This window comes from Drosophila mojavensis, unplaced genomic scaffold, assembly GCF_018153725.1.
Source record: "Drosophila mojavensis isolate 15081-1352.22 unplaced genomic scaffold, ASM1815372v1 contig_49, whole genome shotgun sequence".
NCBI classification, from domain to species: domain Eukaryota; kingdom Metazoa; phylum Arthropoda; class Insecta; order Diptera; family Drosophilidae; genus Drosophila; species Drosophila mojavensis.
The window spans coordinates 3,965,579-3,990,942 of NW_025318872.1; the positions used below are offsets into that span (position 1 = coordinate 3,965,579).

The 25,364-nt window shown below is 35.8% G+C and overlaps 2 protein-coding genes across 7 annotated transcripts in view; one reads left to right on the top strand and one right to left on the bottom strand.

Annotated features, from left to right (window-relative positions):
* Window positions 1-18,207, top strand: part of LOC6578067 (sodium/potassium/calcium exchanger Nckx30C) — a 42,107-nt gene extending 23,900 nt beyond the window's left edge. For 2 of the 6 annotated variants that reach the window (XM_032728553.2, XM_015165978.3), the window contains exons 4-9: window positions 6,223-6,445; window positions 11,420-11,613; window positions 13,986-14,060; window positions 15,949-16,206; window positions 17,142-17,278; window positions 17,372-18,207. In XM_032728553.2, coding sequence (XP_032584444.1) covers window positions 6,223-6,445; window positions 11,420-11,613; window positions 13,986-14,060; window positions 15,949-16,206; window positions 17,142-17,278; window positions 17,372-17,612 — 1,128 coding nt within the window. In that variant the 3' untranslated portion in view covers window positions 17,613-18,207. The remainder of the gene's footprint in view (window positions 1-6,222; window positions 6,446-11,419; window positions 11,614-13,985; window positions 14,061-15,948; window positions 16,207-17,141; window positions 17,279-17,371) is intronic. The other 4 variants (XM_015165982.3, XM_015165977.3, XM_015165980.3 and 1 more) reach the window with 3 other exon arrangements.
* Window positions 531-3,367, bottom strand: LOC6578071. The gene has a single exon (XM_002003957.4). It carries the CDS (start codon window positions 2,181-2,183, stop codon window positions 1,533-1,535), a length of 651 nt encoding a protein of 216 aa, XP_002003993.1. The 5' UTR covers window positions 2,184-3,367; the 3' UTR covers window positions 531-1,532.
* Window positions 18,208-25,364: the final 7,157 nt, after the last annotated feature.

Consider the following 25,364-nt stretch of genomic DNA (forward strand, 5'->3'; position numbering starts at 1 on the left):
CGATTTCTACTCTATCAATATAAATAATAATCGTGTATCTTTTCAATTTGCCACTCCCCCAGTGGGCGTGGATATATCATTTTAACCAATCCATATTAGAAAGTAAAAAATATTGTTTACATAAAAATTTCAAAATATTTTATTTGTATTTTTACTCTTTGTTAACGAATACGATAAAACATTAAAATCCACCTCGGATCTTGGATATTACATTCGGCTTCTTCGTTTTATCCGCATTGTCCTTGTACTGTGCTTCAATATCCGGCGTATCGGATTTATACTTTGCATAAACTGCTTCTAATTTTCTCTTATAAAGCTTCTCCAATTCCTTGAAGCCATACATAACTAGCCGATAGAATATAACATACACTATAATGTCCAGTAATACGAATATGAGCACAGGCGTTAACGTTTTTCCCAGCTGACCAAAGTTTAATGTCAAATAGTTTTTATTTGTAAATACTCTATATATGTAGGCCGTGAAGTGCAGCCAATATAAGGTAACGATAAATAATTCTATAAACTTTTTCTCAAACATGTTTGGCACTTGCTTTGCTTTGAGCGAATGTCACGAACTGAATTTCTTCAACGATACTCACTTCGAACGGGCATATATAATAGTTCCAGACGGAGTATTACCATCAAAGAAATCATGTGGTTGTATAGAATGCTGCTTTACGTAACTTGTTATTTTTAGTTTAATAAATATATTTTATAATAGCAGCTCGATGTTGAGTTCAACTCCAAGGGCACCATTAGCATAAGAGCTGGACGTAAACATTTTTATTGTATCGATGTCACAGATTTAGTCGTACTCACTTTTGCTTAAAAATAATTCTTATAAGCCATTAGGGAATATGATTCCATACTTATCGATTGTAAAAGCCATTTCTGTTTCCCCACCATATAAGAAAATATAACTACTTGAGTAACTTTGAATCGTGAACATTCTTTTATTATGGAGTATATCTCTTTATATAACATAACATACGATATATGTATATATAAATATTTCAATGGATAAGCAGCCAACAATTTAATTGCTTTCTGAACTTAGAACTAGGTAATAAATATATATCTATGCAATTACTTTTCAAACATGACTCGCAAAAACTATTCGTATTCGTATTCGCTAGCTAATATTAAAATATGAAGAAAACATAAAATATTTGTTTACATTGCTTTAAGATTTCACTAAATGATCTATTCCTGTTACAGGAACAGCTAACATTAGAGTTGCTTCGCGTCATTTAGATGACTTGAATTGAGTGAACGGGACTCTTGTCCTATCTATATCGTCATAGTAGTTCATATACTAGACATTCTAGTGAACTGATTGAACTTTTCATTGCCAAATTGAAAGGATCGGAATAACTGATCAATAAACAATGTCGATCTCGACTCGAAAAAGAAAACAATCGGATTTCGCACATCTACGTAAATAATTGTCCTAAACTTGGGTTGGTCTTTGGTTCTTTGGCTAATGCTAATACTTGATGCGAGCTACATTTCGCTCCTCCAGCTTCTCCATATTATATCTTGGGTCTGATCTGCTGGGAGGTGCCCATCAGGACGTCGGGCGACATGATGATGCCGTGGCTCAGCTTGCGGGCCAGCCCAGGGGTGCGGGGCGGCGTCGAAGGCACGGGCGGAGCGCACCTCAGGCTGGGCGTGGGGCTGGAGATGGGCTGCTGTGGCTGCCGCAGATGCGGATGGGGCAACGTGGCGCTGCGCAGCGGCCGCGTCTCGTGCTTGATGTGTATGCGTGCCAAATCGCTTTCCACGAGCAGCGGATGACTAATCGTGCGTATGACCTTTGGCGTTTGATCCTTGACTGCGACGGGGCCATCAACCGTATCGATGTTCTCCGTGGATACGGCCTGATAGTGTGACTTATCCTTGAGCTGCGATTCGGGATCCTCTTGGGTCTTCTTCAGCTTATGCCACATCTTCACATCACAGACTTTCAGCTTCATATAGATGAAGATCACAATCCGATAAAAGGTCACGTAGCCAGCGAGCAGGCAGAGCGCGAAGGTGGCGTGATCCGAGAACGATTGAAATGGAATGTTGAGATCCCAGCGTATCCAATTTTGTGTCTTGCAATATTGATAGATGGCTGGCGTAATAACCATCCAATAGAAGAGCAGTGTGAACAGTTCAATAATCCTTTTTTGAAACATTGTTGCTATGTATCTATGTGTACACGGTTGTATTCACTGTTAGTCCAAGAAAACCCGCGCGAACGCTTCTTGTTCCGTTTCGAAAATGTATTCGTTGCGTTTGGGTTCAGATTCGTTACTAAATGATGTGCACAGAGCGCATAACCCAGCTATATAATACAAATCAACGATCAATGCAGCCAGCCCGTCAACCCAGCTGAAAGCCCGACTTGAGCAGACAGAGAGCGACATACGAAGTGTGTCTGTACGAGAGTGGGAGAGAGAGGGAGAGAGAGAGAGAGAGAGACAGATACAAAGACTCTCTGACTCAAACGGCAGCGATTCGCGAGTTATCTGTGCTCAGTGTTAGACAAGCACTTGGATGGCGCTGCTTTTTGTTGTCGTTTTGCTTTTTTATATTTTATCGATATCAGCTGGCTATATATATACATTAGTCGTATCACTATATCGTCGTGAACGTAAACAAAATCCCTGGAATAAGTGCATTAATTCTTGGAACTGGTTTTTGGGCTCTACCCCTTAGAGACAGGTGACAAGTGCACAGATACATATATATGAATTTAGTATGAAAACAGGTTGAGTGACAAATTGAGTCGTGTTGTGAGTTTTTTATACTTGGTATATTCGAGCAGGTTCATTGTATATTTTGCAATTTACATTTCTTAGATCATTGGCTCGACTTTGTCTTCGATTTGTTTTTAGTTTTATTTTGCTTTTGCTTTTGCCTTTGCTTTTGTGACGTGTTTTGGCGAAATTTTTCAAGTTAAGCTCAGTTTTTGAAATTGTGATTCATGCGAGTTTAAATTTAATTTATTATACGATTAAAACACCTGTAGTAACTGAGGGTTGCGCTAATGATTTTTTATTTTTTGTTTATCTTTTTTCTTGCTGCTGTAGTAACATGCTTTTGGCATGATTTCACAGGTCTTGAAACACAAAGAGAGAAAGATATCAATTGCCAGCAATTTTCTTGTCAAAGTCTATCAAAATAAAGTGTTAATTCGATGGAGCTGCTTTAAACGCACTCGTTAGCTATCGCTTTAGCTCAATCTATAACTATTTATACACAGCCGAGCTGTTTACTTCATAGGTCCTCGTCTAGTTGGAGTCATTGCCGAGCCGTTTTTGCTCGTGTATCGTAGCTGGTATGAGTCGTAGGCTATCTATCTATCTCATTCAATCGCTCGGCAAAAACAACATGACTTGCCATTAATTAGCATTACAATCAGCATTGAGGTAGTTCACCTGGGCACGAGCCAACGCGCTAATTGGCCAGAGGCTAGTTAGTTGGAGGCTAGTTTTTGTTGATCTTGAATTGCCCTACACAGACCCAGTTCTGCGAAGCACAGTCGGTGTTATATAAGAAATACATATATATATATGTGCATATGTTTGCTCCACTTATTATGAATGGGCTGCGTTGTGGCTGGACATGCTGCAAACAAATACTCTTTTCATTATATATTTATATCAAAGCACTTCTGTAGTCTACAAATAGAAGTTCAGACAGTTCAGAGATTGAAGTTTCTTTAAGCTGGAATTTCATCTGCACAAACGTGTGGGTTAAACAAACGCATACTATACCATACCAGATAGCTGAATAGAGAGCAAGTCTTGAGTCTTGAACAAGAATTTTCTAATCGCGAATTACTCTCAGACTTTATATAAGTATCTGCTTCGGTAAGAATTTCTTAATCGTGAATCGCTCAAGACAACATGATTATAACATCTATGCATAAATTTTATTATCATATTCTTCTGCAAAAAATGTGTATATATATTTATAATCATATAAAGAGAGAACAAATTATTTGTATATGAATATATACATTCGAGAATAGTTTAGCAAATACATGTCTTTTTTGATCTGGCATTTAACAAGAATTTTCTGATCGCAGATTGCTAAAGAGCTTATAAGATTCTTACCAGAATAATAAAACAAGTAATTTTATCTATTATTCAGTTAATAAGATAATATGACTTATGATCATGCTAAACCGTATGAGGATATAGATATTGTAAGAATAGTATAAAGAATTATCGAAACTTTTTATAATTATGGAATATTGGGAATAATTTGTATTTATTACATTTCACTTGTTTATATATGTATATATAATATATCGATTGTTATATTATTACTAGAATCTTGAGCTTTTCAATTTGAATGGAATACAAACGGGCTTAGTATTCCCTATGTACTATCTATAGTATATAAGATTCCTATAATCCCCGCTTGGTTTTTATGAATGAAATACGATCGGTATAAACCTGTTCCGTGAATACTTCAAGAAATTATCACACGTGCCCGTCGATTTTATGAATGGAATACGATCTGGATAGACGTGTTCTATAAACGTATGCACAACACTTTACATATCAGTCACACGCACACACACCAATACTTACTCACACTTGTTTTGTATATAGTACCTGTAATATATGTATTTATAAAGAATTTTCTTATACGTACTTGACATGTATCTACTATGTATATTTTAACTAATTATCACCCGATAGCTATATACTAACTATATTAGTCATTCAACATTTTCATATGTATATTTAGCTAGCGATAATTTTGATTATAATTTTTCTAATATTTCTTGCTCTCGCACTTCTAGCGCTTTCTTTGGCCAGTCTTGAGTGTGAACTTCAAGTTTTTCGTTTCCTTTATTTGAATTATATTTCAAACAAACAAAAACAACGTCTAATGTTTCATTTGAGTTTCTGTGTTTACTTTTTTGATTATAGTGAAGGCAAAATGAAATACAACAAAACTTCCCACTGCGCTTTGATAAATACAAAAAAAAAAGTACATATGTAAATTTTTTTCCAATCAACCAAAAAATATACGAAAAAAAAGTCATTGAATACTGAAGCTTGTATGTATACTTAAAAAACAGTTGCAAAATCTAAAAGAAAAAAACTTTAAACTTTTTGTATGATATTTTAGTTGTACTAAAAACCGTAACTTTATTTTAAATGTATAAAAAAATTGTTTATTTTTACTTTTGATTTGAAAGAACTAGCAAACCAAGCCACCTGAATATGTACCAGAGTTAGTGGAATGCGAAGCCACACAACCCACTGTGGTACTTGGCCAATGGCCTCTGAGCCTGCTGTTTCACACCCGATGCATCCAGCTGTATGCACCCAAGCTATCCAATTCCTGTTGTACATAAACATCAATTGAAACTTTCCTTAAAAGTGTTCGCACTCTTGCCATGCATTCATCTTTGCTGCACTCGAACCAGACTTTCCTTATGCCTAGCAGACTTGTAAGTTTCCACTAGAAAACCTCTCGATGTGGACATGACGAGACCTACGACCCTAACGGACCCGGTACATGGCTACTCCCTGAGCTGCTCAGAGTAGAGATCCCCCAGCTGTAGTCGGTCCGCTTGACTGTGAAATACTCTCTTACACGTTGCTTGAATTTCTGTGTATTACGTGTTGACGTGTTGTGGTTATTTTACACGAACTTAATTTCCTGATATCGTTTTTGGTTAACTTTTCGTTGTTTATGGTTTCGAAATATTGGCTACATTTAATTGCACTTAACAATTCGATTAGCCTTTAAGCAATACAACAGCTGAAAACAACAACAACAACAACAACAATTACAACAAAGTACATACAGCAGCTACTACAACAATCTAACATCAACGCTCTCTACACTAAACTGTAAATTTATACAAATTGCAATAATAAACTTTTCTTCTTCTTCTTTTCACCTTTTTCTCAACAACAACAACAATGCTTACCATCAAAATAATATTGACAAAATAAAAACCAATCGCATTGCTCTTAAAAAAAAAAAAACAAAAACAAAAACAAAAAACAAAAAAAATCAAAAACAAAAATTAATTAAATTGAAAATACAATTGAAAAAAACATTTCAATGCTGAAATCTCTCAACACAATGCCTAAACGTAACCAAATAACCGTTAACTGTTAACGCAAACGTAACCGTAACCGTAAACGTAACCATAACCGTAACCATACCACCCGTTCCATCGTTCTTCCTTCACTTCAGGGTAATGCGGCCAACTCATCGGAAACGTCAATGGCCACACAGCCGGGCGGTTCGGTGACATCCCGGGCGGCCAGCGAGACCCGCTCGGGTCCAGCCGGATCGAGCAATGCGGGCGCTACAGGTAATAGCAGTGGTGGGACCGCTGGTAGTACACAGACCGGTGCAAAATTCCGTCATGGCCTATTACAGCTAATGATACACACCATAGATCCACTACACGATGGTAAGTTCGTTTGAGTTTGTCACATTGTGTTTTGCACAAGCCAAAAGAGAATCACAGAAAATGAATCAAATTTAATAATGTGTGCCTAAAATCCCGCCAAACCCCATCCTAAATACCCCAAATCAAAGAGCTCCCACTTCCCCAAAACGTACAAAGCTCCCCACCCATAACGCTTACATTTAAAAACAAAAGCAATTACATTATACCAACTACTTATACTATATATAATTTACTTAATTCCTTAAAAAAGAAAAAATGTTGCCTTCGGACTACCGAAGTCTCGAATACCCTTGCAGAAGATGGACAGTTATTTTTTAAAGCTGGATGTATTCAAATATTCATATGTGAAGCAGCCGTGCAGCATTAAATAGTATCATATATGTGGGGAAATAAATAAATTTCATGAAATCCGAATATTAGTTGTAACTCACCTGAAAAATTAAATTGTTACCAAAAATACAAAAAAAAAAAAAAAAAAAACAATTCTCTTTAATTTTGATTAGAACAAATGTGTCTGATATGAATAAAGTTTATTCGATAGTTCCTGAGGTACTTCATAGGATTTTTTACATATTGCTCCGTTATGCATAGTTCTGCATTTTAGGATAAGCTGCTTAGGCTGAATAAATCTATAATAATCTTCAGATATAAAGAAGCCTAATCAAATAGTTTCTATGGCTTTCCAATTGTAAAACTTACCTCAGTCAGTATTATCTAAAAGTTGTCAAAGTGCCCACTGCAAGGATATTAAAAAATAAAAATAAATTAAACGTTGTACTCAGTTCCTTTAAAGTCTGTGTATATTCTGTGTTCCTTCTAATTGGATGTTTGACTTGCTAGCAAAAAGTTACTTACACCTTACTCTTTACTCTCTTTACTCTCTCTCTTTCTCTGTATATTTATGTATTTGCCAATTGTTTATTGTTGTTGTTGTGTTCCTTTTTATGTTCGTTCGCTTTGTTTGTTTCTGTTTGTTCGTCTTTGTTGACTTGGCTTTTGCGCTGGTTAGTTTTTAATGCCTGACCTTGAGGCCACTTATCGAATTACCAGGGGCTAGTAGCTCGACCAGACTGAGCGTCGCGTCGTCTCTTCGCGTTCGTCAATTTACAGCTGTGCGAGCTCTTTGCACCCAGCCCTATGCCGCCCTGTGTGTACCCTACCAAGTTCTTCGTGGCATATCAGAAGGGGGCACGTATTCCACGTCTCCGGCTGCGGCACCGGACGTGCTTGCATTGATTTATTATGTATTAGGCACAGAGCCGACTGGATTGGACTGGGCTGGGTTGGGCTGGGGCATGAACATAAATATGTATGGGGCCGCGTTGCCACGGCAATGGCCCACAGCCCAAGACCAAGACAAACTCGAAACTCAAACTAAAGCCAAAGCTTAAACTAAACCGAAACAAAGCAAATCAAAGTAAGGCAAAGCAAATCAAAGCAAACTAGCCAGAGCCAGTGCGGGCCGTGCCGTTTCGGTATCAAGGTTTTCCACAGGTACAAAGTGTTAAAATTCTTTTACTAGTTCTCTTTTTTCTTATTCACACATGAGGCACACTTAATTGTCAGCGGATATTGCGAGCTTGTGGGAAAATTGAAAATAGAAAATGCGCACAAAAGCCTTAACCTAAAGGAAACTGCATTAGAGTTAATAACTTCCAATATAGATAATGTGACTTTGATATCAATTCAATCTAAGAGATAGAGACAAAATTTTGTACAAGTTTGACAAAATGTATAAGAAATATTTCTAGTTTTCTCAAGGATTAATTTTATTCATCTGAAAATTGTCTGTCAAATATATTATTCGCTAGCTGATATTGTCAAGGTTCTCTTACTTCTATCTCAATTACACTTTGCTCTCACCCAATATATTTTCGATGATATCTTAATAATATCAATTTGATATTTTAGTAAATTTTCATTAATATTTGAGTTTTTGTTTTCCCTTTTCCTCTCCTCTTTAGTTAATGTTAATTCATTATTAAATCTTAAATTTGCTGCTAAAGTTTCAATGCCAATATATTGAGTTGTGCTGCCTCATTAAATTGCAATTTACTTGTCTATATACCATATTATTTTCCGCTTAGTCATTTCTTTATATAATTTTGCTACAGAAAATTAAAAATAAACAAAAAAAAAATGAAACCAAGTTACGAAAATATTTTATGTTGTTCAATGTCAGTTTGGAGTTACATTTATATACTATATACATATGCGTTATATATTAAACTATATATATGTATCTAAATATTTGATAAATTGTATTCGATAGACATTCCTAGAATGTTGTGTGCAGCTTAGTGCTGACGAAGACACTCGTTTGTATCTATGAGTGGAATACCTGTTCACATCTGGAATTCGTATCTTTTGATATCTATATAACATAGTAGCTGTAAGATTGTTTCTGTTGCAAACGTTCCATTGCTTCGCTCGAGCATTTGTTCACTCTTTCAGCATCAGTTTTGACGCGTGACAATAACTAAATAATTCATATTGTACATATGACTTATGTATTTATATATCATTATATATATATTACATATTTATAAACAACGTGTGCATTCAATGTTGTATGTGTTAATTGTAATTACTTAGCAACTAGTACAATTGGCCTACAAAAATGCTGCTCGAAATTGGCCCGGGCCTAGTACGCAGCCACAATCCATCAGATATTCAATTGTACTTAATAGCTACGAGTTATTAGCGAGGTGCCTGCATGTATCAAGTTGACGTCGACTAGTCGAGCGGGTTGTTTGCTTATTTCTCTTGTTTTTTAATTTTTCACTTCTCATTTGTGTTTAGGTCTGAACGTTTAAACATTTACCTATACCATTGGAATGTGCATTGTACTAACGATGTTTACATCTGTTTTCAATGTGCTTTAAAGTAATATGACATTGTGAGGTTTATCATGTTGGATATACCCTGAAACATTAATAAGACAATATTTGAAAGCGCAGTAACAAGAAATTTTATTTCCAATCAACTTAAATCACATATGAACAGCCTTTGCCATTGTCAATGTGCATAAATTGTTTAAAGTAATTAATTGCATTTTTATTACTTGTGATAATCTACAGTTTTCGAAAAATATTTCCCTGCTTTAATTTGTCATATATACTTATTGAGTTCAAGTAAAATAATGCAAAGGAAATTTATAAAATATAAAAATATGATTATCCCATATTGAATATGGAATTCAAAATGTTATCTATACGTAATTTTCGTGTGGCTTACAACACTGGAAATATAGCATATAAATAATTCACAGCATAAAGCTTTCTATACTCCAGTTCAAAAATCTACTTCATAAGAAGTTTGTTGATTTGATATCTGGGATTCTGCTTGCATAAACTGTAACTGAATTTCACAACACTAGCAAAATAGGCTGATCTGATATCATTGTCTTTGTGAATAATGTTTCAACGCTATCCGAAATGCATAATTCCCAACAAGTTTACATAATGTCGTATGCCTGGTTCATATGAATAGCATGTGGTTAACGTGTTTCCGATAGATAATACTCGTGTAAAAAGTTTGCATAATACAAAAAAATATATATATGTATATATACATTTACTAGATCTAGCTAAGTCTAAACTCTTTAGCGTATCTTAACTGTAAGCTAAGCCTAAACCTAAGTCTCTGTCGATATGAACACATATGTATATGTATATACAAAATGTTAGTGCCAAATGCTGTAATATACATGGGGTACGCGATGAGCAGCTCTTTAGCGGCAGCAGGCGGTTTATGTAGCCCCAGTACGTACCACTTCATGCCACATTGACAACAAACAACAACCAGAAGTACTAAAAATTTAAATAAAATAGAAACCTGTCCGTGTTCCCAAGCCAAAATTAATTCGCATTCGCATCAATCCAAAACCTCAAAATTTTTAAAAACCAAATCGGAAATGAAACTCAAAATGTTCCCAATTCCTAGTGCAAAACACAAGATTGCTGTCACACTCAAAAGAAAAAAATTAAAAAAAAAAAATTGCTAAAAAGTTAGACCAAAAATCCATGAGACTCTGACACGGTAAATATCAGTAGTGTATTCGTTTAGTTGATATATCTAGATTTATTAGTCTTAGATGTAGCTTACTAAAGCCCCCAAATCCCCTCTCTAACTATCCCCCCTATCACACTCTCTCTCTAAACACTCATGTCCACAACTATTGCTTCGATTTCAATACTGCTCTATGTGCGCGCGTGTGTGTGTATACGTGCGTGAGTGTGTGTCTGTATGTCTGTGTCTGTATCTGTATTTATATGCCTATTACACTGTCCTGCTAGCTTTCCAAACTCTCTGAATCGCTCTCTAGTCTATGCCTCAACTCTAGTTTAGTCTCTAACCTACTAGCTAATACTCTAACTACTGTTACATGCTACTACTATTATAATCAACCTCCAAAATGCTATATCGCAACTGACATCAACATTTTGTATAAAATATTTTCAATATATCTAACCCAAAATTTTTAATAAAAGGGCATTTAGCTGCTTGTAAATTAATTTAAAAAAAATCTAATTTAAACAAGAATATGCGAACAATATAATTAACTGGGTTAATTCGTTTTATTCTCATTTTAATCGATGCAATTTTATTCTTTCTTTCTTCTTCTTTTATTCTTTTATTTTTTGAAAAAAAAAAAAAAACAAACAAACAAATATATATAAAAAAACACTTGGATTTTGCGTTGAAAACTCAATTCGTATTGTGTGAAAAAAAAAATCAAACTACAAAAACACCGCCTACTACTCTACTCTGCTACTGCAACAACAACAACAATCAAACCAACAAACAACAACACACACACGCACACTGTCTCTGTCTCTCTCTCTCTCTCTCTCTCTCTGTCTCTCCACACACACTTTGTGTATGCATATTTTGTTTTCTATAAAAATCGAATCGAAACACCTTCCTCAAAAAAAATTCAAAACAACCCAACACACAATTACAATGACAAAGATGATGTTCCAGGCAAAGTGGACGAGAAGGCAACCCAGCTGCATGCCATTGCCTCGCTTAAGGTGCTGCTGGATGCCACAAAGCCGCAACGTGGTGGCGCCACCACCTCGGCGGCCAATCACGTCAAAATCAATCTCAAGGAAACTACGTTGGCCGATCGCCCCAATGGGAATATCGACACGACGCTCGACTCGGTAAGTCCAAGATGTTGCAATTTCTGTTACGATATACCCCGATTATATATATACCTGATATGATAATTAAATTTGATTATACTAAAAAAGAAAGTGCTAATGAAATAATTGCTCATGATTTCTAGGCATGGTTTACATTCAGTTTTCATTTCTTTTCAATTGTTTTATCGTATTCTGATTTTGATTACGAATTGAACTTTGTCACACACAATGCGCTGCATTCTTCATACAACAAATCGCAGATGAATATTGTATAATTTGAATATCGTAAAACGTTGAAAGTCGAATACTGTAAGCGTCGAATATCGTATTTTTGAAACAAACCTACCTACTGTTTAATGTAGTATGTGGACCACATTTGAGCTACTTCTGAAAATTACGATATTGACGATAGTTTAGGACAAGGTACCAACCATATCGTAAAATGTTAATTGGTTTTAATTGATGTACTTATATTTATATAAATACATATTTTTATTTCCATCGTTTATTGGCCCGACCCCAGTGTTTAGAGCATCAGATTCAAGCGCGTTACAATATTATCATTTGGATCATTTACAACAAATTTAATCCATAACTGTTGGCATGTTTTCTCTACATTGCTACTTGATTGATAGATTGGTTAAGTAATTGATGCGTTTGGACTGATTCTAAACCAAAAATTTAAAACACGTATGTTTTTTCCCAATTTGTAAGCCCAGGCATTACTTATTTGTGTGTATTCTTTATGTGTTCTCTCCTCTTTTGCGCGCTTCGAAGCTCAACTTTAAATGTGTAGACAGACCCTAAAAACAAAAAACAAAAACAAAACCATCAACAATTGCGGTCTCTGTGTACCTATGCAACGTTTCTGTGTGACTTATAAATTGATATATATTTTACATTTTACTTTCAACTTATCTATATATAACTTTCCATACACCTTCCCCCACAACCACCTTTCGTTGTGTATGTTTACTTATCCTTAACCGTTATTCTCTATCGTCCATGTCCACCACCATCCATTCATATCTCTATCTCTATATCTCTATCTATCTCTCTTTCTCTATGTGGCTCTCTTAAATTCTAACTCTTTATCTCCATCTATCTCTCTCTCTCCGTCTCTCTCTGTGTGCGTGTGTTTCTGTGTCTTGCCTAACCATCAACCAAACATTCCCTAAAAGCAAATCTGAAAATTAATGAGCTAATCGGAATTGTGAAGTTTTTCACCCATTTACGATCATCGTTTTTTGCGGACGCCATTTGGAACAAAAATCATTTGCTTTGTATCTTGAATTTTGAAACGTACTGCCTAGTGTTGAACGAATGCCGACAGCTCGCATTTAAGACTAATCCAATTGAAAACAAACGTTAAACACAAAATTTAATATTCACAATAACGTTTTGTTTGTGTTTCGGTTTATTATTATTTCGTTTTGTTTGGTTCACATGCTGCTGTTCGATTAAATCATTCCAATAATCAGTTATTCAGGCATTCCCAGGCACTCATTGCTAATTTGTAGCTGCCACGCGCTGTGCCAGAACTCTCGCTACGCCTATGCAAATGCCAGTTCACACACCCACACACACACACTCACACCCATCATAGACACACACACAACCATTACGCCCACATTTCCATCCATATTATAACACTCGGAGCGTGCCTATGCCGATTATCGTAACCTGTTATTGTTGAAAAATGAACTTTTTAATGCAGCTGCTCATAAATAATAATATACATCACTTTTTTAGTTTGTTTTGGATTTGTGAAAAAAGATGACAAGGCAAAAAAAAAAAAAAACAAAACAAAATTCAAAGACGATTCAAAAACCATTCAGCAAGTAAACATAAGCCCATTCAATCTGAACATATTTCATTAGAATGCGACTCACAAATGACACTGAAAAAAAAAAAACTTAGCCCGCTTCCGACTTGGAACTGATTCACAAAATCGAAACCGAAACTGAAATCAAAATCGAAATCAAAATTGAAAAGCCTCTAAATCGAAATCTAAAAAAAAAAAAAAAAAAAAAACAATTCCATTTTTGCTCTCCAACAGTCCCACACTCAAATAACTGTAATTGTGTTAAAAACCCATTCAGTATGTGTTTGTTATGTAATAACCCCTCCAACACTCAACTTCTTATCACAATCTCTATCTATCTCTTTCTATCTAACTACTCTATCGCCCAGTCTGTCTATCTGTTTCTAAACAGTGTTTGGTTTTTTAATCAAGTTTTATTTCCATAGCTGAAACTAAGCAAAGGCAAAATTCCCACCGAATAATCTCAACAAAAATACCATAAATATTTAAATTTCTTTAACAAATATTACAAAAATACATGCAAACAAAATGAATTGCTAACCTAACTTCAATTTTATATCAAAAGCCATCGTTAAGTGGTCGACGTCCTAGCTGGATTGAGCAGAGGGTCAAAATTCAGACACGCAAATTTAGCATCAAAGTTAGTTTCATAAACAATTTTTATTGCTCTCTCTTTCTATCTCTCTCTATCTCTTCTCTATATATTGCATACCAATTTTACAATTATCATTTTTAATTTCACAAATATCGTAACAATTAAATTGATATATAACCATATACACATCTGTGCCGTGTCTCGAGCGCGACGTCAGCGACTCGGAGCTTCTAAACCCTGACGTTGCCTCAAAGCGCACGCGTCTTGATTCGCACTCTCCTGCACAGTGGAATGCAAGGGTAAATGGCGAATAGCAAATGGCAATTGACGATTGGCAACTGGCAATTGACGATTGGCAACTGGCAATTGTCAGTGGACTAAATGTGTTCCTCGCACCCAAATGTCTAGAAGATGAGGCAATCGACATTATCGATTTGCATATAATCGATTTGAATATTATAATTGCTTATGTCCGTGACTATAGAGTGATGGCAGACAGCTCGTAATGCTAGGTGGGGCCGGTCTTCTCAATTGCCTTAGAATATTTGAGAGAAAGCAAAATACAACGCAAAAATATGAATATCGTAAACTGAATATCGACCGTCATATGGTGCATACAATATATTTATTTCGAAATATCTTAAACTTATAAAGTAAACTTTTAAAGTATTTGTATTTACTCCATTAAATGATATTCGAACACAGCAAAAATTTAAAATAGATATGATTTCCTAAATACAAATTTCGAATATCATAAGTCTATATTGAGGTGAGACTTGTCTGTCCGTGTAGCACCTGTTGTTGCTATATTTAAATTTCAAATATCGTAAATAGTAAGTCTATATTCGGGGGAGGCTAGTCCATCCGTGTAACACTTGTTGTTCCGCCTACTCATAGAACAATCCGCAGTGTGCAACACCTTCCGACTTAATACTAATTATGACTCACTTATACGTAACTTAATATTCGAACTCGATTTGGCATGACGTCAGTGCGTAGCTTGTCATCGACCACAGCTCGAGCATTGCCCAGGAGCGTGAAGCAACAACCGCAGTCGCCACAGCACAGAATATATCAATCAATGAAGAGTATTTTCACACCCGCATTGCTTTCGTGCCGCTTATACGAAATGTAGCCTTACCATTGCGCTTACTTATGTAGTTGAAATAGTATTAATTTGTCATAAATCACCTATGTAATACTTAACGAACTTAACATATTTTACTTTCTATTTTCGTTACACTTTGATCAACTTTAGTTCGGATTGAGAGTCTGTGTGCGTGTGCGTATGCGTATGTGTGTGGGTGTATGTGCGTAGCCTATCTTTGTATGTGTAGCCGAAAAAAAAAATACAAAAACAAAGTACTACATTCGAGCATGCCTCTAACATAAACTATGAAGCTGAAATCTGTGCACGTTACAATACTCGTATAGCACCCACTTAAGCTCGTATAACTAGAAAGTAAGTGTATGCACTTTGTTTGTACGTTTTTGCTAAATAAACACATACACGATCTATTTTTTAACTCTGGCCACACTTGAACTCTCGTACTACTTATACGCACCATTTGACTTTAACTTTAACTAGTGTCCATCTGGCTTCGCCTGTCTGTGAGCGTGTCCCCACAACTCGAAATCAAGCGAAGAACTTGATCTGATCAGAACTAACATACCCCATAATGTCGAAAGAAACTCATATAGCCGAACTACATACATACATCAGACAATATTACCCATATCGTACTCATACACATTTATAAATATATATATTTTTTTAACATACTAACATACATACGTTATACATATATATAATTCTATTCTTAACCGAACTTTATTGTATAAACATCTGAAGAGAACAAGTCTATTAAAGCACTGCAGATGCTTTGACCTTAACATTTTGTAATATATATGTATATGTATTCGCATATGTAAGGCGCCTGAAATAATCGAGGATGAGCCGGAGCCTTTGAGCATGGCTTGGCCGGATACGGCCCGCAAGCGGCTCACGTACGTCCTGGTCGCTCCGCTTCTGGTGCCTATGTGGCTGACGCTGCCCGACACCCGGACCCCCCGCGGCAAGCGCTACTTCCCCGTCACCTTTATAGGCTCCATCGTGTGGATAGCCGCCTTCTCCTATCTTATGGTCTGGTGGGCAAATGTCGCAGGTGATACGGCGCGCATACCGCCAGAGGTACGTAGAAGGCATGAAGAAGTTGAGGTTACTGATATAGACTTTTTTCATATTGGAATTGTCTGTCAATTTAATTTTCATTGATATAAATATTAATAATAATAATCATAATAATAATTTTCAATCATCCAACTGAAAACTGGACAATATCCTACTATGCTATATAGTTTAACTGAGAACTGTCCCCAATGCATTGTGTGTCCACTTTATCGTATTTTCTTCTTTGCTTTCCCCCAGAGATACTTTCGATAGTAAAAGCATTTTTGTTAAATTGAAAGATGTGGCATCGTACATTCTTTTCATCGAAGATGCTTACTGCTAGGCACTTTCAGATTTAACTCTCATATGACTCACTCTGCTCTGCACATCCGACTATATCAAAGAATTCCTATTTCGCCAAAGATCCAATATCTTCTTGAGCATTTTGTCAGGATTTCGACCGGTAGTCCTGGCACTACCGCCGTCTATTTGCGGTACTCCGAATTTATACAATTCTGATCTTCTTGTTAAAAGAGTCGAATAGAACTGCAATACTTGCAGCTGCCTTTGGAGCATCGTATTCTGTGTTTTATTTTGTATTTCTTGGTATTAGGACTTCCAAGCATCTACATTACCTTGGATGTACAGTCCCTCGTAGCGATCCCCATGATTGTCCTTGTAGAAACCATCCTCTAGAGCCAGGACCCTTGAACAAATTAAGGACATATCTAAACTTTAGTCTATACCACCAAAAATGAATATGAATTGATTCCGAACCATGATTCAAGAACTTATGGTTGTATCTTACTATCTATAAACAAATATTAGACGAGTTTTCCCATCGCTTTTTTCCAGATAGCGTTGTCTTTATATGTGTAGTCCCACCTGATCATACTGATCAATACAATTGTGTTTAGTTATGTTGAATTCTAAATGAATTCTCTCTTATTGTACAGGTTATGGGCCTTACCTTCCTGGCGGCGGGCACATCCATACCGGATTTGATTACGTCGGTGATTGTGGCCCGCAAAGGCTTTGGCGACATGGCTGTGTCTAGCTCCGTTGGCAGCAACATATTCGACGTGACTGTGGGGTAAGTGCTCAAGCTCAGATAAGCATTATCCATTTATATGCCTAATGATGGACAGTTGAGACTAATGTATATATCTGCCCATTGGATATGCAGCTTGCCGATACCCTGGCTGCTCTATGGGATTATCTACGATGCACCCGTTGAAGTGAATTCGGTGGGCATGGTGTGTTCCATAACCATATTGTTTATGATGCTCGTTTTTGTGGTGCTATCAATTGCCTGCTTCCGTTGGCGCATGAACAAGGGGTTGGGCTTTACCATGTTTCTACTGTACTTTGTCTTTGTTGCCGTGTCGCTGATGTTTGAATATGATTTCATCACCTGCCCCGTGTAAATCTGCACCGTTGCAGATCAGCGACTCTGCAACAAAGACAAAATGACAAACACCATCTCACTTCCACACACACACACACACAGAGACACACACATACACTCAGAGAGACAGGCGAACACTCGCAAACCAATTAGCTAAATTTATACACAAAACAAATCAATGAATTAAATTAACAAATTGACTAAAACTAATCGAATTGTTAAGCAAATGCATAAATCACAACACGAATACAGTGAGCATAACAAATAAAAGCCAAAAACCAAATGAAAATAATGAAGCAAAATACGAAAAAGATAACGAAAGCGAAAGCGATACCGAAAAGCAAGGTAAAAACGAGTTAGTTAGTGCTATGTGCAGCGTTTTTTCCTTTCCCCACAAAAGAGACATTTACTTTAAATGTTTAGCCGCAGCTTTTAAGCAGTTTAAAATATGAAACTAAAGCAACACACCCAAACTCACACACGCACAGACATACACATACCCATACACTAAGCTCTTCACCTCTATCTATCTATGAATCTATCTTTCTCTCTACTCGAACTATAAACCTTTACTAACTTTATCTATTATTGAGTATATACTATTTAAATACCAACAAAAATTACCAAGAATAATGGCTTCCCAATCAATTACTTTACTTAAGCGTTTGCGTTTCTCAAATTACTATCTATTTACGAGTATATCAAATCTAAGTACTAGCTTGGCACAAGCACCTTATATACGTTACGATCAAGACAGTCGGCAATTATGTTGGGTATATGTTTTACAAGCTTTTGCAAGTGTTGAACAAACTCTTTCGGACTCATTGCATAACTTTCAGTCTCAGTCGAGCTGAAATCAAAAACAATTCTCGAACCAAATCAACACTTATTTCAACCCTTAAGCAATGTAATATGTGCTAGAATTGCTTACGACTTTTTTATTGAAATTTTTCAGCTATTTTAAGACTTTTTGGTGTCTCAATTTGTGCTTAAACTTTTTGAGAGATCAGATTTTCCGCTTTTTGGACCAAACTTTCCGTCAATTTCAGCTCATTTCCAACACTTGCCGCTCTCCAACACTATAATTTGCGTGCTCTACCAACTATATTATAAAATGTTCTCTAGTAATTTTCCAAGCACTATTAAGATGAAATAATGAAAGCTTTACGCCAGATAGAGCCTAAATCAGTCTAGTTTTTACGAAACTTATACTATATATATATATATATATATATATATACATATATATATATAAAACTTATATACCACACGCACACTTACATCGCATATAAATATATATATACATATATCCCCATATATGTATATATATACTTACTTATATATTGACCTATATTAATTAAGTGATAATTTGCGTACTTATTAAACGACAAAGATGATAAGCTACAACTATACTCAAAAGGAAATACTAACATAAAATCTAAAATTATATAAAATATAACACTAGGCATACTTTAAATCGAAAAGAAGAGGAAAACATTTTGCTAAGCATTTGCCAGACATAATTTAAAAAATGAAAAAAAAAACACAAAAAAACGATGGAAACTTTATGACTAATCGTCATTCTTGTATTATGATTATGATTATTATTATGATTAACACTTATGATTCTTGTTTGCGTGCGTAAACGATGCAGTTATTTCAAATGAAACAAAATATTTCTTATACTACACATGAAGGAAAATTAAAAACAATTTTCAAAAAAAAAACAAACAAAGAAACAAACAAGCAAACAACAATATTAATAATTTCATATACTTTTTGCTTAATAAATCCCCTATAAATATATATATTTATATAAACACATATATACACATAATATATATATATATATATATGAGCATATAAACATATTTATATGTATGCGAAAGAGAAAAACAATATCTTAACAAAAACAACTTGCTCTCTTTATTTAGAACGTACGTAACATTTTTCTAAACTAGACCTAAACAAATCTTAAAACCTTAAACCGTAAACCATAAACCATAAACCGTGAATCGTGAGCTCGAGAACAAGAAGATGAAGAAACCCAAAAACGAGACGCATTACACATATACATACTTATATATATATATATGTTATATATATAAACGGCAAATGACAAACAAATATATATATATATATAAGTATATATGTATGCAACCTTATCTTAAGTAGGCAATATATAAAAAAATATATATCCCGAGAAAACGTTTGCATATTGAAGTTGAGCAAACAAATAAAAATACTGAAAATACTAAGAAATACTATAAATAACAGACACATACATATATACACACATAAAAACTAAAACAAAAAAGGAAAAGATAAAAACAAACCATACAGAACAGAAAGCAATAATTTTTACAAGTCGAACGCGAATACATTTAAATGAGAACTAGTGGCAGTGACATAACTTTATATATAATATACTACTATATAAAAATACCATGGTATTAAACCAAAAACAAAATACTGTTTATCAAAGCACGGCCAAGATGAAGAAGAATAAGAGGAACAGCAGAAATCATTGCAAGCAAGGCATCCCAGTCAGACTTCAAATAGAAGTCATCAGATATGTACATATGTACGTATATGTACCTTGCAAGGTAACTAGTGTGTCTGCTCTTACACCCTATGGGTGCATACACATACATATATATTCAGATTATATATGGAGGACATACATAGCAGTATAGAAAATGAATAGAGAACACCAAAATAAAATATATTACGAAAATACAACAATGTATAAATACCACGAGGCATTAAGTACGTCACGCTAACTAACGTGCTTAGCCAAATGCTCGATAAGCCGCAACTGGAAACATGGCACTAAAAAACACCAAAGGAACACCCCCAACATTCCACATTATAGCCTCATGTAACCACAGGGCATACATTCATATAAAATATACGCTTTAAATGCTGGACACCTGGCAACGGGCGGCACTGAGAGCGATTAAGCTTACCGCTAGGTGAACTTGTTTTCTTTTTTTAATGAGTTTAATTAAGGTTTACGGAATTTTTGCTTTACAAAGCTCATTCCGATACAAGTTTTTTCTTTTTTTTTTTTTTTTTTTCAAAGATATTATACATAATACATTATACATTTCAACGTAGCCCCACTAATCATTTCGTTCCTAGTTCTTCATTCTTGTAACTATACATTTTATACACCTAAACCTTCTAAACTTGAACATTTAAGGATAGCAAACAAAAAGTGAAAAAAGAAATTTTTGAAAATTTGCAGACTATTGAAATAAGTTTATTTCTATAGATTTCTCACACTTCGTTCAAAAGCGAGATAGAAATATTTCTACAGTTTTAGGTCTATAACAAAAAACCGTTAGTACCGTTATTATCTTATGCCAGTTGAACAAGCTTTTTAATATAGAATAAATTTGTAGAAAAAGCATTTTCCGAAGACTCAACATGGCAAGGATAATAAAGAAATTTTCTGGTGATATTTGTTAGAACATCTGGGACGTTCTTAGAAGCATTCGAAGCATTGTCGCAACAAACAACCTGTTAACTGCCCTTGAAAACTTCTGTTCCATATATCCCAGTTCAACCTAACTCTTGATTACTCACTCTTTGCGAAGCATCGCTCTCAAGTCTAACTTCAGTACCAGCTGATATATATCTTATATATTCAATATATGGATTGGAACTCAGAAGTTGACACTCAACACTTTCTGTCTGTCAACATTTTTCGACTCGAACGCTCAATGCACAGGCAAATGAGCGCGAGAGAATAGAGAAATCGGAGAAAAAACAATGAAATTGCTTTTCCAACAAAACAAGAAAGAATAAGAACAAATGTAACTTCCAGTACTTACAACATAAAACAATTAACATAAACTTTTATACATGCTGTATATGGTAAAACTAAACAGTAATCTTCCAAATTAACTTTAAAAACAAAGTGCATACGACATACTACATATACACGACATATATAAGTTAACACAATCGACCAGCAAAACATAAATGTTCAGATTGATCACGCGCCGTCAGCATGAATGTAGCCGTTCCCAGCGGATATTGCACAACAGCAGCAGTGGCTCCAACGCGCAACAATGTTGTTGCCCGAAGTAATGCGATGCCTCGCGTAAATATGCAATGTCAGCATAATCAGGGTTTAGGGCTAGCTTTGGATATAAGAATTTATGTCACTGTACTTTAGTTGATTTTTGATAATAAAGAACGTCGGTCGTCGCCACGGGATTATTGAAGTCTACTCATTTTGTGCAACACCGCACACTAACATCTAACAACTACAGCAAAAAAGCTTAATTGGCGCCCAACCGAAACGAACCCAAAAAACAAAAAAAAAAAAAAAAAAAACGAAATTAAAACTTCGATTAAAACAAGCATTCAGTGAGATAAATACCCCACAAGTGCAAAAAAAAAACAGCAAGACAACTAAAACGCATAACCAAAACGAAAAAAGGAAAAAAAAAAGCAGCATTAGACGAAGCAGTACGCAGCGAAGACACCCACCACGAAGCGGCTCATCAGCGAAGAAACACACAACATACAGTCTACTAACATAATATAAGAACATGTGAGTAGAGTGTTCATTGCAAAAAAAGAAATTAAGGAGTAAAAACAAATAAAAATACAATTTCAACCTTTAAATATTAATTATTAATAACAAAAAACGCAGCACGCAAAATTCCCTGTCTTTACTTGCCCTATGAGTGATAGTGAAATACAAGATTTAATAACAAATTTTCGAAAAATTTACAACACAGAAAATTTAAAAATGGCTTTGAATTCAGATCAATTAAAAGCTATAGTAGAAGGCGCAGTCGCAAGCGCTTTAGCTGCTCAAAAAGATAGCTTTGATAGAAAATTAAACGAAATTGAACAACGTATAAATTCAGTACAGGTTAGCGCACCCGAGGTAGAAACTTTCAAGGAGGCAGAAATCAAAATAGGTGTTATTTGCAACGAAACCCTTGACATCATGAAGTCCCTCCCGGACTTTGAAGGAAAAAGCGAAACTTATGTATCTTGGAGAAAGGCTGCGCATATCGCATACAAGGTATATGAGAAATACGATGGTAGCTCAAAGCATTATCAAGCTTTGGGAATATTAAGAAACAAAATTAAGAACGCTGCTGATATGGTACTCTCTTCTTTCGACACTCCTCTAAATTTTAAGGCCATTATAAATCGGTTAGATTTCACGTACTCCGACAAACGACCGATATACTTAATTGAACAGGAGATGTCAACACTCCGCCAAGGAAATTTGACACTACTGCAGTACTACGACGAGGTAGAAAAGAAACTGACTTTACTTATAAATAAGACAATCATGACCTACGACACCACCGTTGCCTCTTCGCTAAATGAGAAATATAGAGCAGACGCCCTGCGAGTATTCATCTCAGGAACCAGGAAGGCCTTAAGTGATGTCCTATTCTCAGCTAGACCAATTGATCTTCCCTCTGCATTGGCATTGGCTCAAGAAGTTGAGTCAAATCATGAACGTTATATGTTCGCCACAAATTTCGCCCGCAGTATAGAAGAAAAAGCGCAGAAGATCGAACAAAGACAGCAAGTCAGAGACAAGACTCTAGCTCAAGACCCAAAACACAACCAACCAGGAAAAAGCCCACACTACAAAAGACCAGAATTCTCACCACGACAAGAACAGGTAGAACCAATGGACGTTGACTCATCTTCTCGCTTCAGACAGGCTACGCAACACCAACAAAACGCGACCTTCTCGAAACAGACTCAGTGGCCAAATCAACAACGACGCACTCAATACGAAAACTACAATAACCAGGGACAGGCAAACAAACGACCAAACAGCGGTAGCGCACGGTTCCACAGGACCGAAACAGCAAAGAGTTAACCACCTAGGAACAGAAGATACAGAATACGAGCAGGACAATAGCGAATACCAAGCGATCGCAGAAACCGAGACAGAAGACGTTGACAATGAATTGGACGAATACGACCAGGTCAATTTTTTAGGAATAAATCCCTGCTCCCGTTCATAGAGAGAACGATAGCAGGGAAAACCATAAAGTTGCTAATAGATACCGGAGCCTCAAAGAATTACGTGAGACCATTAAAAGAACTAAAAAATATTACGCCGGTAGAAAAACCCTTTCGATTAAAATCAATCCATGGCCACAACGTAGTTGACAAGAAATGCATAATGCACCTTTTTAATACCAAGACAACATTTTTCTTATTACCAAACCTCACGACATTCGATGGTATAATCGGACTTGACCTACTAAACCAAACCAACGTTTTATTAGACTTCAAAAATAAGAAACTAACAACAAACTATGGTTCTGAGACCATTAACTTTCTAAAATGCCCAGCCGTAAATTTCACAAGTGTCAAAGAAATAGAAGCCCCTCAGGCTATAACAACGGAATTTCAAACAATGCTCAAAGCCCGAGCAGGAGTATTTGCGGAACCAAATGAAGCGCTTCCGTATAATACAAATGTCATTGCAACTATTAGAACAGAGGACGAGAATCCCATTTATTCAAAATTATATCCATACCCAATGGGCGTATCAGAATTCGTAAACACAGAAACTCAAGATCTGTTAGAAAACGGTATAATACGTCCGTCCCAGTCACCATACAATAACCCCGTGTGGGTTGTAGATAAAAAAGGTACCGACGAGCAGGGAAGAAAAAAGAAACGTTTAGTTATAGACTTCAGAAAACTAAACAAAAAGACAATAGATGACAAATACCCCATTCCCAATATAGCCTCCATTTTATCCAACTTAGGCACAGCAAAGTACTTTACAACACTAGATTTAAAATCCGGATTCCACCAGATTTTACTTGCCGAAAAAGATAGAGAAAAAACAGCCTTTTCTGTAGGAAGCGGAAAGTATGAGTTCTGCAGGCTCCCTTTTGGCTTGAAAAATGCACCTAGTATTTTTCAGAGAGCCATTGACGATGTGCTCAGAGAGCAAATTGGAAAATCTTGTTATGTTTACGTAGACGACGTAATCATTTTTTCTGAAAATATGGAAAGCCATGTCAAGCATATCGCCTGGGTCCTAGATAAACTATACGAGGCCAACATGAGAGTTTCACCAGAAAAGTCGCACTTTTTCAAAGAAAGTGTAGAATACCTAGGTTTCGTAGTCTCAAGTAATGGTATAAAGACATGTCCAAGTAAAGTTGAAGCGATTCGTAACTATGAAGTACCAACAACTTTGTTTAACGTCAGATCATTCCTTGGGTTGGCAAGCTACTATAGGTGTTTCATCAAGGACTTCGCGTCTATAGCAAAACCTATAAGCGACATCTTAAAAGGCCAAAATGGCAAAGTGAGCGCCGGACAATCCAAAAAAATTCCAGTAAAATTTGACGAGAGTCAACATGCGGCATTCGAGAAGCTAAAAGAGGTTCTTGCATCCGAAAATGTAATGTTGCTCTACCCTGACTACAAGAAGCCGTTTGATTTAACAACGGACGCTTCATCCTCTGGTCTTGGGGCAGTTCTGTCACAAGGTGGAAAACCAATCACCATGATATCAAGAACATTAAAGGATAGAGAGCTTATCTTTGCAACAAATGAGAGGGAACTACTTGCAATAGTTTGGGCTTTAAAAAACCTCCGAAATTATCTATATGGGGTAAAAAATTTAAATATCTTTACGGACCATCAGCCTCTGACGTTTGCAGTATCCGACCGAAACCCGAACGCAAAAATCAGGCGTTGGAAAGCTTTTATAGATGAATATAACGCAAACATCTATTACAAGCCAGGG